We start from the raw sequence: 19752 nt of genomic DNA on the forward strand, positions 1-19752 counted from the left end.
AAGGGTTAAAGCTTCGAACTGAACTACATTGCACTACCTGTGCAGGAAGTTTATTCCATTCATTAACTACACGGTTGGCAAAGTTGTTTCTACCCACTTCCAAATTGAATCTATTTCCGGACAGTTTGAGACCATTGTTTCTTGTCTGATTCTCATTCAATGTGAAAATTTTGTCACTTTTGATGTTGTCAATTCCCTTTAAAATCTTAAAGACCTGTATCAAGTCACCTCTGAGTCTACGCTTTTTTAGGGAAAACAGATTCATGTGTTTTAGTCGATTTTCATATGATTTATTTTTGATATTTGGAATCAGTTTTGTGGCTCGCCGTTGTACTTTTTCCAGTCTGTCAATGTCTTTAATGAGATTCGGTGACCATACGGAAACAGCATATTCCAAATGTGGACAAACTAACGATTTATATAGCTTGTTAACCCGTTGTGTGTACGACCGACGTAATATTACGTCACCTAAAAGGTTACCGCTGTGACGATCGACGTAATGATCCGTCGCGTAAGTGGCTTTCATTTGTTGCTATGTAACTTTTGAAATACCCGCCCCCTGAGCTTCTACCGGGTGTCACGTGATAGAGGAGTGATGGATCTTCCCAGGGAAGGAGCCTGATTGAGTTGCCAGTTTCCTAAACTGGTTCAATTTTACGGTAAACATGGAGGATGTATTTTCCGCGCCTCAGAATAAAAAGCCGAACGAGCGACGATTGACGTAATAATCCGTCACGTTTTAAAATACGAAATTAGCAAGAGTTATGACTTGTTTGGGTAAAATATGAATAGTATGGCACATTGGCATGTGTTATACCCACGCACAGTGTCTGCGCGCGCACCCCGACCACCCACGGCGCGACCCACGCACCCTCACCAGTTGACCCCTGACCTCTATTTGTGCGTACTCGCTCGACCCCATTAGCGAAAATGCCGCGGAAATCACGTGCTATTTTGGACACATCAGCCAAAATTCGGGCTGTTTTAGATGAAAGTGCCCTACTAAGTGACAGTGACACTAGTGGTTCTGGTGATAGTGATTCTGTGGACGATAATTACCGACCCACCGCGCACGCACAGACATTGTTCAGGGAAGAAATGGAGGAGGATGCATCCTTGTTCCCTGGCATCCACGTTAATTTTTCCTCTGACGAGGAAGGAGGAGAGGAAGGAGGAGAAGAGGAACCGTCAACGTCCGTCAGTACGGCGGAGGCATACGGAAGAAGATCGCGTGTGTCTTCTCCGCCACCAATCGAGCCTGGCAACATGGCGGCCATTGTCTCGCCTGTGGCACTCCCTCAACCTACCCCGTCGTCTCATAGGTTGCTCCCTACCACCAAAATACGCCAAGGTGACTTGTCTATTGATGTTTTTCTTACTATTTAGACCCAAATGAGTTGATTTAGCCCATAAACAGAGAAAAAAAAAAATTTCACCTACCCCGTCGTCTCTGGCGTGACATTTTATTTTACCGCGATCGGCCGCAACGGGTTAATGAGTGATGGACTTTTATGAACTCTATAAACAGAGTTTTCCTCTATCACAGCCAAAATGATGTGTGGCTCTGGTCCATAGGGGCGCCCCATATAGACCCTAAAGTATCAACTGCATGCCACTTTGCCACAGTAACATGCAGCCAATACCCCAGACAAGGACATGCTCTACTACTCTTGTAAAAACTCTTGACAGCTCTTAGAAGCTTTCCTTCTGTCCCGTATATCTGCAAAACCTCCCACAGTGCCTTCCTGTCTATCCTGTCATAAGCCTTTTCCAGATCCATTGTTGTAGAAGAGAAGAAGTGAACTTTCACAGATTGATTACAAAATAGGACGAGGGAGTCATATGAGAGGTACAAAGGAAAGAAAAGAGAAGTAAAGCACAAGGTAAAGGAGGCAAAGAGGAGAGCAGATATGAAATGGGATAAGAGTATGACAGAAAATTTTGAAAGTAATAAAAAGATGTTTTGGAAAGAAATTAAGAGAGGAAGATAAGATAAGGTAAAAGGTGCAGATGGAGAGATCATAATGGAAGAAAAGGCAATACGAGGAAGATGGGCAGAGTATTTTAGGGAGTTGCTAAATGTGAAGGAGGATAGGGAGGGAAAGATAGTTGCAGTGAGAAGTGCTAAGAAAAAGACTGTGATGAGTTAGGAAAATGGAGGAGAAATAAGGAAGGATGAAGTGAAGGCAGTTGTTAAGATGATGAGAGCAGGTTAAGGCACCTGGTCTGGATGGATGCCATGCAGAATGTCTAAAAAAAGTACAGTGATGGTGGACTGGCTGGTGAAGTTATTTGATGTCTGCTGGAGAGAGGGTAGAGTGCCGGAGGACTGGAGGAGTGCCTGTATAGTTCCACTTTACAAGGGAAAAGGGGACAAGTGTGAATGTAGTAGTTTCAGAGAGATTAGCTTGTTAAGTGTAGTTGAGAATGCTTATGGGAGGATCTTGATTGAGAGGATTAGCAGAGGGGGAGTAATTGGTGAGGAACAGTGTGGATTTAGGACGGGTAGAGGTTGTGTAGATCAGATTTTTGTGGTAAGAAAGATATGTGAGAAAGCTATAGGAAAAGGTAAGGATGTTTTTTGGGGTTTTATGGATCTGGAAAAGGCTTAAGGATTGTACTGGTGGATTTCATCGTTCCATATTGAGTGGCTGATTCAATAACATGTTTCTCTTTCCAACTTTGGAGGAGAAATAAGCAAAGATGAGGTGAAAGCAGTTATTAAAATGAAGAGAGCACGTAAGGCACCTGGGTTAGGTGGGTGTCATGAGGAGTGTATTAAAAAAGGGAGGTACGGTGATGGTTGACTGACTGGTGAGGTTGTTTAATATTTGTCTGAAAGAGGATAGAGTACTGGAGGAGTGCCTGTATAGTTCCACTTTACAAGGGAAAAGGGGAGAGGATGGCAGCAAACTGGAGGTGAGTATTAAGGAAGGCAGACTGGAAGAAGTGGATAGTTTTAGATACTTAGGTGCAAATGTTGTGGGAAAGGGAGGAGTGGAAGTGGAGGTAGAATGTAGATTGAGAGAAGCAAGTAAATGCCATGGGGGATTAAAAAGTATAGTGAGAAATAGATAATAGGGAATGGATGCTAAGAGGAGATTGTGTGTTTACCTAGTTGTAATATACGGGAGGGGAGCTATGCTCGTGGTGACCCATCTTTGTATCTCTCCGCATCAAGTTTTATCTGAAAATCTTGTATAGTGTTAGCACATACTGTTTGTTGTCTAATTTGTTCCATGTATTTATCGCTCTTTGTGGGAAACTGTTCCTTTTCAAGTTTTTTCTATAACTATCCTTTTTCAATTTTTTTCCGTGTCCTCTTGTTTTACCGTTTTCCCACACTAATAGGTCGTTCCTGTCTAAAACTTCCATTCCTTTCATTATTCTGGTGGTATTTCTTTATGTTTAACTGGTTGTGCTTATGTGGTGTAATGAGTTGGGTAAGTGGAGTTGAGGGCTTTATGAGAACCTACTACCTGCACCTCACAGTTTTCCACACATAGTGGTGGACATCTGGAATGAACTGGACAAAACAATAGTGTGTTCAAAAATCATACACAAATTTAAGAGCAAACTAGACACTGCGAGATACAAAGGCGGGACACCACAAGCATAGCTCCCCTTCCTGTAAGATACATACATACATACAAAACATGGCTATATAAAAATAGACTCAGATCACAAAACAAGTATGTCAGGACTGACCACCAAACTCTTTACTACTGCTTACTACATTATCCTTGTTGACACTTCTCTCCAGTCCCTCACACACTTATCTGTCACATCACTTATCAACAGTTCACTCCCTGCTTCCATCACCCTCATGCCATTCCTGACACCCTACCCATCACACTCCCAAACTCCAGCACACCCTTCCTTATCAGTTATCAGTTTAATTTCACTCATTGCTAATGCATCCATCTGTTGGTTGTTGTACTAGTAATATTAAGAATTTTCCAGTAGTTTTAAGGCTGAGGTTGAAAGTGGGAGACTTAATACTTTTTGACTTTGCAGCTTGCAAGGGAGGAACAGCGTGTCAAGTTTGATGCAGTGTTCCAGGCTGTGGCTATTCCAGGTTCTCCATTTCATGAGCTGCTGTCATGCATTGAACAGCAATAGGCTGTACAGTAGTTTCCTGTAGGTTGAACCTCACCACTGCCGTCTCTGTGTCTCATGTTGGCTGCAGTTGTGAAGGAGGTTATGATAAATGTAAAAAGGTGTACATTGTTTAAACAAATTGTAATTTAGGAACAATGAAAAGTGATTATATTTATGTATGAAAATATGCGGTGGAATTTAGGCTGGAAAGTGGAAAAGTGTATTAGTGAAAGGCTGGTTGAATTTTTGCCCTCTTCCAAAGCCTTTCATATTTTTTCAATGTATTGATAAATACATTGGAAATTAGAATATATTCAATATATGAAATTATTTGATATTATTTCTTCCCAGTTTTGAACACTGATACAAATTTAATTTGATTATATGTTCCATTTCACCTTTGGTTTGAATTTGTAGTCCCCATGAAAAAGAACCTAGTTGTAGGTGAAAAGTGTAAATGGTTGTGAGTGGAGACAATATTTGACTCCACAATTCCTGGTGAATGAGATCTGTGCTGTAAAGATTCACTTATTATTCATATGATTACTGCTCCAGTATTTGTTCAATAAGGATGAGTTCTGTAATTATTTCTTTTATTCTTCCAAAGGATATTATTATCAGAATTGTTTTTATTCTTCTTTGATTTGTTAAAAGTTTTTATTTGGCTGTTGCTGGTTGGGTATTTTGTGGATTTGTGATCCCATAATCATATTTAAGACTTGAAATGGTTGCATGAAGAGAAAGATGGTTCTATTACATTTTTATAATTTCTGTGTCACCAATAGGAATACACATTCTTGCTTTAAGCTTATTGAAACAAAGCCATAATTGGAATATATTTTTCATCTTTGAAATATGGTACAATTTCCCAAATTTGCTTTTGATAGGTTTTGCTTGTTATTGATACTGAGTTGTAGCATAGGTACACAACAGACATGAATCATTGAAGAATAATACAAGAAATTGGTATGTAAATTTTGTATATTCTAGGAATTAATGAATTTCATGATACTGATTTGACACCCCATCCCATATCCTAGGAAACATTTTGTCCCAATATATAATGCAGTTTTCTGTATTTTCATGTATTCATTCCAGAATTTTAAGTCTGTTCTTGCATTTCATACATGTAAAATTCATGGACGATATAAAAAGTGTGAATGAGTTGCAGAATTTGTATAACATATGAATACGCAAGTCAGAGATCAACCATTGAACAATGAATAAATCCAACTTGACATATGACTAGATAAGGGTTTCCTGCCTTATAAACCTCCTTTCTAAATGAGAACACCTAGAAAGAAATTTTGGATTGATGTCTACATGATATTAGTGGAAGATTGTTTCTATGTTACCAGCTGAAAGAAGTAGAGGGTGGGGACCAGTCACCAGATGTCAGCTCTCCTTGTTTTTAAAGGTTAAGGAAATGCAAAGTTGATCAAGATACATCCTGGGCCTAGTCTAATGACTTGAGTGTCAGCACTTCAGAGTTTCAGAGCTGACTCTGAATGGAAATGAGGATTGGATGGCAGGGAGATAACTCTCACTGATGTTCTTCTTGTAAGAGCTTCTCTTTCAGGTATAAATATTCACTATCAATCAGTCTGTTGCTCCAGGTCTCCCCTGCAAGAGACCCACATCTTCATAGTAATTAATAGTGGCCATAAGCCAGCCCACAAATCACTCAACAATGAAATAATGTGTTGTTGTAAGGGTAATATGAGAGTGGATTAGTATAGCATGGGGTTTTCTTTGTATTCTACCATTCTCTTGGCCACAGTTCAGATTGTCAAGGTACAATGGAATTTATATTTGAACAATCTAGTATTGCATTTTTTAACATTATTCCAGTAATCGAACCAAACAAAGCTGGCTGTGTAACAAGAACATTAAAGAATCATAAGGTTAGTTTGCTATTAGCTCACTCTCAGTAAAAATCCTAAGTTCCATGAATTTTTTTTGTAATTCATTATTCTGTTTTTGTGAAATTATGAGTGGGAGGGTTGTGTGTAAAAGAAGCAGTAGGCCCTGCTATGGATGTGCTATGTCTTGCTGCATTGCTTCTGACCTAGGACGTGGGTAGGAGACAAGGATGATCCTTCATCCAAAGGAACTAAGATGAGAGGGAAACAAATGAATGATGAATAGTAGTTGAATGGTGATATGTCCCTGCTATATAGATAAATAGTGATTATATATGTTTTTAACTATGGCCTCAATAAAAAACATTGAAGAAAAAGAACCTAACAATGGAACAAGTGTTGGACCTGACCACTCAATGTGGTTTGGTGGAATTCACTATGTGTACCATTGAGGATAAAGATGCAGTCAAAGGAGCTAATGTTGTGAAAGGAGTGAAGATTCTTGCTATTTAGAGTTCACAAACAACTAAAGAAATTTAAAAGCTTTTGTTGGTACATGTGATTTTATACGTGTAACTGTTATTGTTGACCCTTCATCCACAAGGAGCTAAAAGATTTTTAAAAGGGAAACAACTGGTTGTTGGATGGGTGGGTGGAGGGGATGTGCCTCGGCTGGCTACCTCTTCTTTAAGGAGGAGGAAACCTTTTGGTGTATAGGTAGATATATAGAGCTATTATTGTACAAATTTAAATGTATTAGCATAGCTACTTTTTGAGAGTGGAGAGGTGGGAATGAGTGCATTCCTTGACTGGCTACCTTCCATAAGAGGGAAGAGGCCTTTGGTATATAGACTTTTTGAGAATGCACATGAACACAGAATCAGACCAAATTGTAGAAGGAATTGCTGAGTCAGAAGTTGGAATCACAGAATTGGATAATGATATATACATATTTATTGATTTTATTTTTATTTTATTTATTCATTTATTTGTTTTTTATTTATGAGGAGCCAAGATAAGAGGGAGGAAGGGGTGAATGGGAGTGGAGTATGTGGGGATATAATGGGTGGGAGTTAACTTTATCCCTTTGTTTTTTGGCTACCTCCCTTGTATATGTATGCTTTTTTTTTTTTTTTTTTTTTTTTTTTAACTCCTCTTTGGTAGATAGCTAACATAGGATACGAAATCAGAGAATGAAAATTAATTACTTGTACAAGGTTTCCAATGAATTTCAATCACTTTTATCACATTACTCCGATCCAATAGCATTGTTCCATCTTAGACACTAGTACACCTATGAACAAGACTATGAACTAAACTCAATTTGCATGGAATTAGAGGGAACTTGCTGAGCAAAATTAGAAATTGGTTGAACAGTCATAAGTAGCAAATTGTTCTGAATGATAAAACTTCTGACTGGAAAGATGTTATGAGTGGAGTTCTTCAGGGTTCTGCTCTCAGGTCACTTCAGTTTATAGTATAGATCAGTGAAATTGACTGTGGACTCAAATCTACTGTGTCCAATTTTACTGATGATACTAAGCTGTGCAGAACAACAAATGATCACTTGAATCAGTTGAATATGAAAATTTATCAAAATATTTTAGGCCCATGATTGCCCAGTGGATACTATGTAGAACTCGAGCAGGTGGTCATTAGTTTGATTCCCGTGACCTGCTGCAGGCCATGCCCTGTTGGTTCTGACACCCCTGTCCAGGCAGGTGGGGGGGGGCAACACAACATCAGCCAACCCCAGCAGTTCTCCACAATTGACAAGACATTTCCCACTTCCCACTATGGGGGAGTTGGATGGTGAGATAAAAATATTTTAACCTATTCTCTCTATAAAAGTAGAGACTCAAGGGTGACTTCACACAACCCTTAAAGATTTTAAAAGGAATTGATGATATCAAAATTAAAAAAAAAAAAAAATCACATTATATGCTAACAGAATAAGAAATAATGGGCTCAAGCAGTTGGGAAGTAGACTTAACCTTGAAGTAGAGAAGTAATTTTGCCAACTGCATAGTAAGAGAATGAAATAAACTTTCCAGATGAAGCAGTTAGATGTAATATGGTTTAAAGTTTTTTTATTTACTCAAATAAACACCTTTTTTCTTTCTTTACCTTCTTTTTTTTGTTCTTTTTCCTTTTTCTTTCTTTGTTATAGATCAAAAGATCTTCTTTCATTATACTTTATCATTGTAACTCATTCCCACCTTATACATGGCTATCTAATAACAGGAAATGGCCCATAAACCTTTTCATAGCATCCCTCACAGTACCATTCATAGTACTGTACTAGAATGTCTGATATACACAACAACCATCAGAGCTAACCAGGATGTCGCACATCACCCCATGCTATACAACACATTATGGAAGACTGTATTGTTCACAGTCATGCACCCCAGCAACACGATATGTACTCAATGAGGGGTTTGTGGGAAAACCCCAGTCTAGCCATGGCATTCCTCAGGGAGATGGGACTGCTCAGCCAGTCTAGGGAACAACAACCATCTACTCTGTCATATGCCCCCTCAAACTACAATGACGCTACATCAAATCTTGGGTGATAAAATACCAATACCTTAATCATCTTTCCACAAACTTCCTACAAAAACAGGACTCCAAACCTAACTAGACCAATGCATACATACATATACCAACAGCCTTTTCCCCCTTACAAGGGAGGTAGCCAAAGTCAAAGGCATAAATTCACTCCCACCCATTTCATCCCCACATACTCCACTCCCATTCACCATCCCTCTCTCCCTCTTTTCTTGGCTCCTCCTGGATGACAGGTCATCCCTGCATCTCACCCACTGCCCTGGGTCAGAAGCAATGTAGCAAGACAGCACATCCACAGCAGGGCCACTTTATTTAATCGACAACCCTCTCTCTCCATCCCCTCATGCAGAAAAAGAGAAGATTAGGAGAAATCCCTTTGGTCTACATCAAGATATCATTTACACATACTCCCTCCCCCCATCCCCCACCCATACCCGTGCATCACAGCATCATCCATACACAACCATTCTCCACTCACCCCTATCTTCTGTTGTCTCCTTTCCTTACTCAACAGACACTTCCCCTCTTTCCCAATGCCCCTTTTACCCCATCCATCCATCTCATCCTCTGTTCCCCCCTCATGTTCAGTCTTTCCACCTCTGCCTTCCATACCTATTTTACTAATCTTTCTTCACTCATTCTTTCCATATGTCCAAACCATCCCAATACTCTTTTATCAACCCTATCTCCCAACTGCCTTTTGTTCCAAGATGATTGAAGGAAATATTCAATCCCTTAGATGTCCAGCATGCACAAGCACTCATGCATGCATTTTAGCTACAGGATGTCGGATCATGACTTCTTCAGAACTACCGCAGGACCTCCTATTGTGTCAGACCTCACAGTGGTCATTCGGCTGAGTGCAGAAGGATACCTGTATCTGCCATTGCCAATTGTAAGTCGGCGTATGACCAATATAATTTTTAATATATGTTCCATGCATGTATATATATCTGAACCATGCATGAATAGTGATTGTCCATACTCAGTTCATGTGTTGTATATTATAGGATTAAGCAGTAGATAGTAGAGAATAAATTATATATATAACTTTTTCAATTGGCAACAGCCACCATTTTAATCTATATGGAAATAGCATCATTGGCAACTGCCAGTGTTTTCCTCATGAAATGATTTTCTTTAACCATCTCCAATCCCCAGCCCATTACCTTTGTCGCACCACCCCATCCATGTATAAATTGAACAGCCAAGGCAATATAACACATCCCTGGCAAAGTCCCACCTTTACCTCAAACCACTCACTCTCTCCATTTCTAATTCTAACACAGGCTCTACTACTTGCATAAAAACTGACTACTCTTAACAGCTCTCCTCTTATCCCATATATCTGCAATACCTCCCACAATTCCTGTCTACCCTGTCATAAGCATTTTCCAAGTCTATTAAGGCCCAAAAGACACCATCACCTTTTCCTAAAGCTTTCTCACATATCTGCCTTTCCACAAATATCTGATCCATGCAACCCCTACCTGTCCTAAACCCACACTGTTCCTCGCCAGTTACTCCCTCTGTTCCTCTCCTAATCCTCTCAAAACCCTCCCAGAAGCCTTCGCAACTACACTCAACAAACTAATCCCTCTAAAACTACTGCACTCACTCTTGTCCCCTTTTCCATTTTAAAGTGGAACTATACAGGCACTCCTTCAGTCCTTCAGTTCTCTACCCTCTTTTAGACAAACATTAAACAAACTCACCAACCAATCAACCATTACCGTACTTCCCTTTTTTAGACACTCCATATTACACCCATCCAACCCAGGTGCCTTACCTGCTCTCATCATTTTAATAACTGCTTTCACCTCATCTTTCCTTATTTCTCCTCCATTTTCCTAATTAATCACTGACATTTTCTTAGCACCTCCCACTGAAACTACCTTTCCCTCCCTATCCTCCCTCACATTTAGCAACTCCCTAAAATACTCAGCCCATCTTCCTCATACTGTCTCTTCCATTATCATCTCTCCATTTCCACTTTTAACCTTTTCTTCTATACTTGATTTGTCTCCTCTTCCTCTCTTAATTTCCTTCCAAAACATCTTTTTATTACTTTCAAAAATTTCTGTTATACTCCTGCCCCATTTCACATTTGCTCTCCTCTTTGCCTCATGTATCTTATGCTTTACGTCTCTTTTCTATGTACCTCTCATATAATTCTCTCATCCTATTTTGTAAGCAATCTGAATATTCACTTCTCTACAACCTTCTTTGTTTCATCATCCTACCACTCGCTACTCTTTCTTCTATTTCCTCCTGTCCTCCTTGTTCCACACCCCTTACCTTGTGACTCCCAGAAACATCCCCATTCCTCCTCCACTCCTAGTTCTACTCTATCCTTCAGTACTCCCTCCCTCTCATCTCTCAGTTTCTTCTTGTACTCCTCCTTTTCTTTCTCATTTAAGCAGTTTACTCTAAGCACATTCCAACTTTTTGTCCATTTCCTCTTTCTCCATCTATCATCCACTCTCAACCTACCATCCACCAAAAATTTATCTGATATTCCTCCACTCTCTCCCCTTAGAACATGTACATCCAAAACTCTTCCTACTCTCCTCCTGGTTACCACTACATAGTCCATCAAAGCCCTATTTACCACCCTTCCATCTAACCACCCTCTCCTATGTGGATTTATGCTTTACTTTCTTCATAAGTACTGTATTGCTATCATCAACTCTCTAGACACAGCTCACCATCATCTCTCCACTCCAGTTTTTTTCCTAGAATTCCACACTTCCCAACCACTTCATCTATTGGTTCATTGCCTACTCTAGCATTGAGATATCCCAATACTACTACATTGGTATTTCTCCCTAAACCCTTTATGCATTTGTTTAAATCTATCCAAAAAGCCTCCCTTTCCTCTACACTCTTCTCACTACCAGGCCTATATGCACTCACAAAAACCCACATCTCTCTTCCCAGTTTCACCTTCATCCACATTAACCTTGAAGAAACCTCCTTCCACTCCACCATATGTTTACCTATCTCTTCACTTATTAGTGTTGCCACCCCTTCTCTCCCTTGTCCTCTCTTCTCTCCTGACACCCCCCAACTACACTCCCAAACTCAAAATTGCCCCACTCTTTCAACTTAGTTTCACTCAATGCCAGCACAACCATCTTTCTCCTCACAAACATACAACCCATGTCTTCCCTTTTACTATCATCTGTACCATGCCCACACACATTAAAAGACCCAAACCTTAGTGTTCTGGTTGGAAAACTCTCAGACCCTCTTATGCCTTTGCATTTTTTTTAGAAATGTCTCCTTTAGGGGCTACAAAAAGTAGGATGCTTAGTCCTATCCCCATCCTATCCTAGACCTATCCCCATCCCTTTTTTACATGAAATGTAAAATATTATATGACAGGAACACAAGATTATCCACAAGGATAGAAGTGTTGGTAAACCACAGACATCATTATTATGACCTTACTAGACACCCCTGTCCCAATTGAACCATCAAGCTACCTGTCCAGGTAACTGTTCTGGGTGTAACACTTCACCCCATACTGTACAACTCATTATGGAAGAATGCATTATACAGAACCATGCACACCAACAACACAATACATACTCTATAAGAGATTTGTGGGAAAGCCTCATTACAGCCATGGCGTTCCTCTAGTAGAGGGGACTGCTCGATCAGACAGTCAATAAAATGACAACAATAACAAGCCACTTCCCTAGACATATCAATTTGATCACTATCATTCCAGCCACAAACAAGCAGGGAAGCAATGCTAGATTTCTCCACAGACAACCTCCCCATAAAAATCACTGGAACTCGTAGGGAAAATAAATCATCTATATATAAATCATATATCCTATATATATGTAAATTACATACATACATATACCAATGTTTTTTTTCCCCCTGACAAGGGAGATAGCCAAAGTCAAATATATAAATCCCACCCATTTCATCCCCACATACTCCACTCCCATTCACCACCCCTCCCTCCCTCTTTTCTTGGCTCCTCTTGGATGATGGGTCATCCCTGTATCTTGCCTACTTCCCTGGGTCAGAAGCAATGTAGCAAGACAACATATCCACAGCAAGAATGCCTCATTTAATCAGCAACCCCCCCTCATGCAAAAAAAGAGAAGACAGGGAGAAATCCCTTTGGGCTGCATCAAAATATCATTCACACATACTCCCCCCTATCCCCCACCCACACCCCTCCATGCATCACAGCATCATCCATACACAACCATTCTCCACTCACCCCAATGTTTTGTCTTCTCCCTTCCACCCTCAACAGACATTCCCTTCTTTCCCAACGGCCCTTTTACCTCATCCATCCATTTCATCCTTGGTCACCCCCTCATGTTCACTCCTTCCACTTCTGCCTTCTACATCAATTTCACTAATCTTTCTTCACTTATTCTTTCCATTTGTCCAAACCACCCTAATACTCTTTCATCAAAATGCATATAATTCTAATATTAAAGCCAACTCCCTTTCCACCCTGGCTCTCCTCTTCATCCTCACCTCCTCATTTCTCACTATGCAGCCTAGTAACCTCTGCTTTACTTCTCAGGCATTTCATCTCAAACACATTTAAACTCTTCCTATCTTATGTTCCATGTTTCTGCCCCATACGGTGCTGTCGGCACAATCACTCCTTAATACAATCTCCTCTTTGCATCCATTCCCAAATGTCTGTTTCTCATAACATTTTTTAATCCCCCAAGGCATTTACTTGCTTCTCACAATCTAGATTCTGCCTCCACCTCCACTCCTCTCTTTCCTGCCACATTCACACCCAAGTATCTAAACCTCCAGTCTCATTCCCATGATACTCACTTCCAATTTGCTGCCATCCTCTCCCCTTGTCCATCTCATCACCTTACATTTATCCACATTTATCTTCAATTTCCTCCTCCTCAAACAGAGATGTAGAAAATGCAATAAAGAAATAGAAAAAAGTCCCATGCAGAAGGTCTAGAGAAGATATCAAACATCCATCTTAAACAGTGCCCCAAATGCAATAGAGACCTTGACTAATATTTTCAGTCATTCCTGGTTATGCAACAAAATCCTAGCAATCTAGAAAAAAAAATGCATATAATTCTAATATTAAAGCCAAACATACCACAAGAAAATCTAGTATCCTACTCAACAATAACAATATATGGCTAACAGGATTCTTAGCTGTCAGTCTCTTACTCACTGTTGGTATCAACCCCTAGATGGAAATTGATCCCAGGGGCAACACAAGAAGGTGGTTAGGTAGTTGTCTGTTTTCCACCACCCTCTTCTTAGGGAAGAGATAAGCCAGAGAGGGCAACGAGAGCCTAAAATGGGATTCATAATGGCAAAGACATCTCGCTACCAGTGATCTATGGCAGGGCCCAAGGGATATTGCTGATTATTGTTGGGCTGAACTTGAGGCAACACAAAGAACTGTTGAAGAAAAGAATGCATATAAGCACCATATATGCTGACATGTAAATGAAACCTGAAAACAAAATTAGGAAATATGAATGGGTTTTCAGCTTATGTAATAGACATGATTTTGACCTCTTAAGACTAGGAATAAAGTTAAGTTCTTCATAGTAGTTTTAGTGATTGACATGATCAGTTTTACCTTCCTTTACACAACATAGGAGTAGGGGGCATTGTTTTGTCAGTGGTTGTATGTGAATTAGCTGTTACTAGCAAGAGGGAAATTTCTGTTAAGCAAGGAAGGGAGAAGGCAGGAGATAGGGATGAGTGGAAATTGGCTGTGTATAGATGATACTGTGATGCAAGGAAAGGAGGGGCTAGTTATGTGTGAATGATGTTTTGATGCAGCTTGAAGGGATTTCTTCCAGACTTCTCCCTTTCTGCATGAGGGGACAGAGAGGGGGGTCACTAGTTAAATGAAGCAGCCTTGCTGTGGATGTACTGTGTCTTGTAGCATTGCTTCTGATCCAGGGTCATGAGGAACTAAGATGAGAGAGAGGAAAGGGTGGTGGGTAGGAGTGGAATGGATGGGAGTGGGTATGTGTCTTTTGACTTGGCTACCTCCCTTGTAAGGGGGAACAAACCCTTCGTATATAGATAGACTAGTAAGGTATGTGCTCTTTGTTTATTATATCCATTTATGTTATGATTGTCGAATGATGGTGTCCAGTGATATAATGGGTTGCTTGTGTGTATGTTTATGTATGTCTTCATGGTTGAAGGGAACAGTGATGTAATCCAGCATGTGATGGTCTTGTGAAACAAACATTAGAGAGAATCACTTCTCTCCTGCTACTTGTCTTCAAATCTCACCAGCACCTTTACCTCAGTTTTGAAGGTACACAGCACTCACTCTCAAGACTGAGCCCAAGATCCCTGTCAGTTATGCATATCCTTCATATTTTTACATACTGTATATCTGACAACTAATAACTGCTCCCATCTCTCCCTCCTACCAACTGGTGACAGAAAAATATTACCACATTAATACAACACAAACGACAGTTGAACATTTCTTCCTGAAGAGATGTATAGGAGAGCCCAAGAGCTCTCACTGAATAGGCTGAGTCTCCAGGTTTCCAGTCAGTGAATCTTGAGGCGGATACAGGGATGACTAGTCATACATTAGGAGCTGAGATGGGAGGGGTGGAAAGGGTGATGGAGGGGAGTGAAGTGGATGGGAATAGCTACCTTCCTTATAAGGGGGAAAAGCTCTTGGTATATAGATAGAAACTTGAGGCAACATTTATTTTTATTGTTGTCAATCACTCTATTAACTTCACATTGCTTTCCCAATCCTTGATAGCTCATTGATTTGGAGATAGATTTATATGATCAGCATGCCTTAAACATTGTTTTTTTGTTTTTTGTTTTTTTTTTCTTCTTCTTCTTGAAAAAGGGATTGACATTTAGTGCAGACTTACTTGCCAGTATATGAAATAATTTCTATACTTGATAAGAGCTGTTGCAGTGTTTTGGTGTGTAATATAATGTCTTTTTGAATAAGAGTCAGTTAAGAGGAAAAATCCATTGTTCAAGGTTTTCTCAGTTTGCAGTTGCTTTTTAATGTTTTCGAGATGTGTTGTGGAATGAATGTACTACATTGTATATGATGTGTTCTGTCATAGGAGGGTAAGAAAGGTGCTGATCTTGTGGCTCAAATATAGACTTTTATGGGTATTCAGGAATGAAAGAGGAATTGTTATTGCACAAAAACATTTACTTCTTTGCGATATTAATTAAATCTACATATGAGAACATCCAAAAGTAGGTATCCATCAGTGATGGTATGTGGCTGTACAGAGAGAGGGAAAACATTGTATATATTAGAAGATAATTCGTCTTAAGTTTAAAGCAACATAACTTCCTGCAGGTACGTAAAAGCAAAGAACATTACATACATACAAGAGAAGGAAAAAAGTTGTTGAATTTTGTAGTGTGGTTGTTAGGAGACTGTAGTAGATAGCCTCTCTTGCTTTAGTTATCTAAAGCTTATAGAGTGCTGTGTCATGCTGTGACATGTATGGTGGTAAGAAGCTTTCATGTGATATACAAATATTGGCCTATGCTGGCTTTTGGAAAAGGAGAACAGTCTATTTATTTCTCTTACATTATGCTGTTATATAATATGCTAGAATAACCCTAATAAACAATATTACAATTTTATGGTATAGTAGTTTATTTTCCATATCAGTAAAGTAGTTATTTTATTTCTTATATAGTTAAAGTTTTCACATCAGAGAGAAAAAATATTCCTATAGCTTTCTGTACCTGTATTTTGTGCGTCTGGAGAAAGCATATGATAGAGTAGATATGAAAAAAGTCTGAGAGGCCATGATTTTGATTTCAACTACAGTGCAGGTTTCCATTTGTGTGTCTTTAGTTTGGTGGATCTTCCTTATTTCTCCTTTGAATATTGGTACCACAGCGGTTTTCCAGTCTGGTGGCATTCTCCACTCTTCCAGAGAACATACGATCAGTTTTATTCTATGATCTAATTGTTCTCTACGCTTTTGTAATTTAGTTTAAGATTCATTTGGCACCGAGGCCTTTCTCATTTCCAGGTGGTTCTCTAGTACTGTAGTTGAATAATTCCATGTACTTAAAGTGAAAGGAAAAGTATTCTTGTACTTGATTGCCCTACTCTGTTTTAAAGCAACACTGCATAATGACACAGGGATGTTCACAAGAATTTTTGTAGAAGTGACAAAATTAGAGATATTATGTATATATGAGGGGACGGAGAGGGGGGGTCGCCGATTTGATGAAGTGGCCTTGCTGTGGATGTGCTGTGTCTTCTGTGTCTTGTGACACTGCCTCTGACCCAGGGCAGTGGACAAGATGCAGGGATGACCCGTCATCCAGAAGGCGCCAATATAAGAGGGAGGGTGGAGGGGAGTGGAGTGTATTAGGGATGGAGTGGGTGGGAATGGTTTTTATGCCTTTTTCTTTTTGGCTACCTCTCTTATAAGGGGGAAAAAGCCTTTGGTATATGTATGTATATATGGTTAATAGTATAGGGATCAAGATACTTCAGATTGTAGGAAAGAGGCCAAACACAGAGTATGGGATCCAGTGATATTTAATGTTTTGCCCAGCAGGGCTTCTTCGGAAACAACACAGTAGACAAACATCTGACTCCTTCAGATAATTTTTATGGCCGTCGCGCATCTGATTGATGTCTCTGTTCACTAGCGAATTTCTCATATTTGACTCCTTATATAACCCGAGCTTGCGGGGAGAAACGGACATGAAATTGGTGTAAACACAACATGCAAAAATTGCTTGTTACTTCAATATCAGCATTGCTAGAGGTTTATTGTAAAAAAAAAAATCCAAAGTTTTGATTTATAATATCAAATATATATATATATATATATATATATATTTGATATATATATATAAGCAGGTTCGAAACACCTACGTTTCATAATATGGTTTTCATATTTCAATACCTTAGAATTATTCCAGTTGTAGCGATGCTACTGTTGGTGAAGAGAAAGAGGTTTTGGGTGAGTTCGTCCTCCTTTATTGTAAGGTACGAGTGAATTGAGAGAACTGGTTGAGCTGATTTTACATGTATTGAGTCCCGGCGGCCTTCGCCGATTAAGGGACTGTCTTTTAATTAAAACGTGTCTTGTAGCCTGCCTGGGTTAATGATTAGGGCATGATGTAGGTGGGTGTAGTATGGATTCCATTGAGAGGGGTTTCTTAGAGGCGGGGGTGTTTTGTAGCAGAGTTACAACAGGGACCCTACTGCAAGGGCTAGGTGCCCTTGTCCGGCGTCCATATTACTACCTGCCCGGAGACGGTACAGGGGTGTAGTTGGATTCCCCAGGAGGTCCCTGAGGTCCTTGAAGTGGTGCCCCAGGGCGGGGCAGGTGAAGAGGCAGTGGTTGAATGAGGCTAGCTCCTTGCCGCATGTGCATGTTGTATCCGTGTGTTGGGTTCGCCAGTGGTTTACCCGGATTCTGGATGCCATGGCCAAGGTATGCGGAGGCAGTGCAGGTAGAATTTTGTGGGTGGGTTCAGTGCCGGTTGTGGTGGGCCATCCTCGGCTAGCTGCAATATTCACATATTCCTCTCTCCATAGTTCCCATGCAGCGGCGTCGATCTTCTTATAGGCATCACCAGAAGAGGATGGGACGAACATGGCGCTATCCTCATGACCTAATGCACCCCGTTTAGCCGCTTTGTCGGCTTTCTCATTTCCCTCGAGTCCTACGTGGGTGGATACCCATTGAAACAGGAGGCTAGTGCCGAGTTTCGCTATTTCGGTCGAGAGTCGAAGGATTTCTTCACTCAGCTCTGGTCTGGAGGCGCAGTAGCCACTCGGAAGCACTTCTAGGCTCGAGCGAGAGTCCGTCAGGATTGTGACCCTTGGAGGTGGGTGGGAGAGGGCGATGATTTCCCGGAGGGCTTCTCATATGGCGAGTATTTCGGCTGTAAGGATGGTGGTGGGCGTTATTTTCCTGGCGATGGTCTTTCCTGCACCCGTACGGCCGTCTTCCATAACCGATCCATCGATGTATATCCGGAAATCTTCTGTGAATTCCTTCGCTAGGAGTTCCCTGGTGTGAGCGATCAGCAGGTGGGGGTTTGCCTTTTTTCCTAGTCCTCGTATGTCCGTCTTTACCTCTGGCGGGAGGAGGTCCCAGAGGGGAAAGGGGTCTACTTGGCACTGGGCGATGAGGCGGCGATCGCTGGGTTGAAGTCCAGCTTGGAGACACAGGTCTTTAACAGAATCTAGTAGGCCCTGGGTGGGCTCGCCGTGCGGTGCCGAGATCCATCCTTCACAGAGTTCCTCGTCCGTGGAATTGGGTACCCTTGCTGAACCGAAGAGGTACCGGCGGGCATCCCTCCTGCCAGCTTCGTTGTATACTTGTTCGTGTGGTACTGACTTCGGAAGGCCGAGTGCCACACGTAGGGTTTGGCATTCTACCCTTACCATGCAGAGCAGCTTCTGTCTGGGTAGGTCGTGTAGTACTGAGTCCGCGAAGAGGAGCCTTGTGCGAACGAGGCTTTGGACGATGGGAATAAGAGTTTCCCGGTGTTGCCCCCAGGGTTCCTTTCGGATAGGTTTAAAGCTCTCTAAGCATTGAGGGTGGCTTGCTAGATGTGAAGAGTCCATTGGCCGTTTCTCTGGAACGTTACTCCTAAGTAGCGGACGGATTTCGCTGGTTCAACTGGCGTACCGCATATATTTATCCGGTTCCAGCCCGGATATGTGCCGCTGTTGTAACCTGCCAGGTGCACTGGCATGTAGACAGTCTTCTTTGCCGAGAGTGTGAACCCTAGGCTGTTGAGTTGGGCCACCACGATGTCTACTTGTTCTTGAAACCTTCGGAGTTCCGCCTTGTGCTGAGCCGAGTTCTTTTTGGGCCGCCGGTGCCTGGACTTCCTCCAGAGGGCTATGTTGTCTGCGTATGCGGTGACGACCGTATCACCCCGTACTCCTTTGCCCACGAAGGGGGGACACGACTGAGCCTTGGGGGACACCCATGTCGACACCCTCTCTCCTCACTTCTATAGACCGGTTGGAGAGGAAGGACCGGATGAAGTTGTACATAGCTGGAGACACGCCTATGGCCTTCATCTTGAAGAGGAGCTTCGCGTGCCAGACCGTGTCGAAAGCCTTGGCTATATCCAAAAAAACAGGTGTGTAGGATCCTCTTTTGTCTCTGGGCTTTTCTGATATGCTCAGAGAGTCGCACGACGTGATCCACAACGCTTCTTCCTTTCCTAAACC

General features: G+C 41.2%; 1 protein-coding gene across 2 annotated transcripts in view; it reads left to right on the plus strand.

The window, feature by feature from the left end:
• htt (huntingtin) overlaps window positions 1–8083 on the plus strand; it is a 125416-nt gene extending 117333 nt beyond the window's left edge. For both annotated transcript variants that reach the window (XM_076211210.1, XM_076211211.1), the window contains one exon: window positions 4018–8083. In XM_076211210.1, the coding sequence (XP_076067325.1) occupies window positions 4018–4122 (105 nt within the window). In that variant the 3' untranslated portion in view covers window positions 4123–8083. The remainder of the gene's footprint in view (window positions 1–4017) is intronic.
• The last annotated feature ends 11669 nt before the right edge of the window (window positions 8084–19752 follow it).

The sequence above is a fragment of the Oratosquilla oratoria genome, chromosome 28 (genome assembly GCF_046742065.1).
Source record: "Oratosquilla oratoria isolate Oo_2021 chromosome 28, ASM4674206v1, whole genome shotgun sequence".
Taxonomy (NCBI): domain Eukaryota; kingdom Metazoa; phylum Arthropoda; class Malacostraca; order Stomatopoda; family Squillidae; genus Oratosquilla; species Oratosquilla oratoria.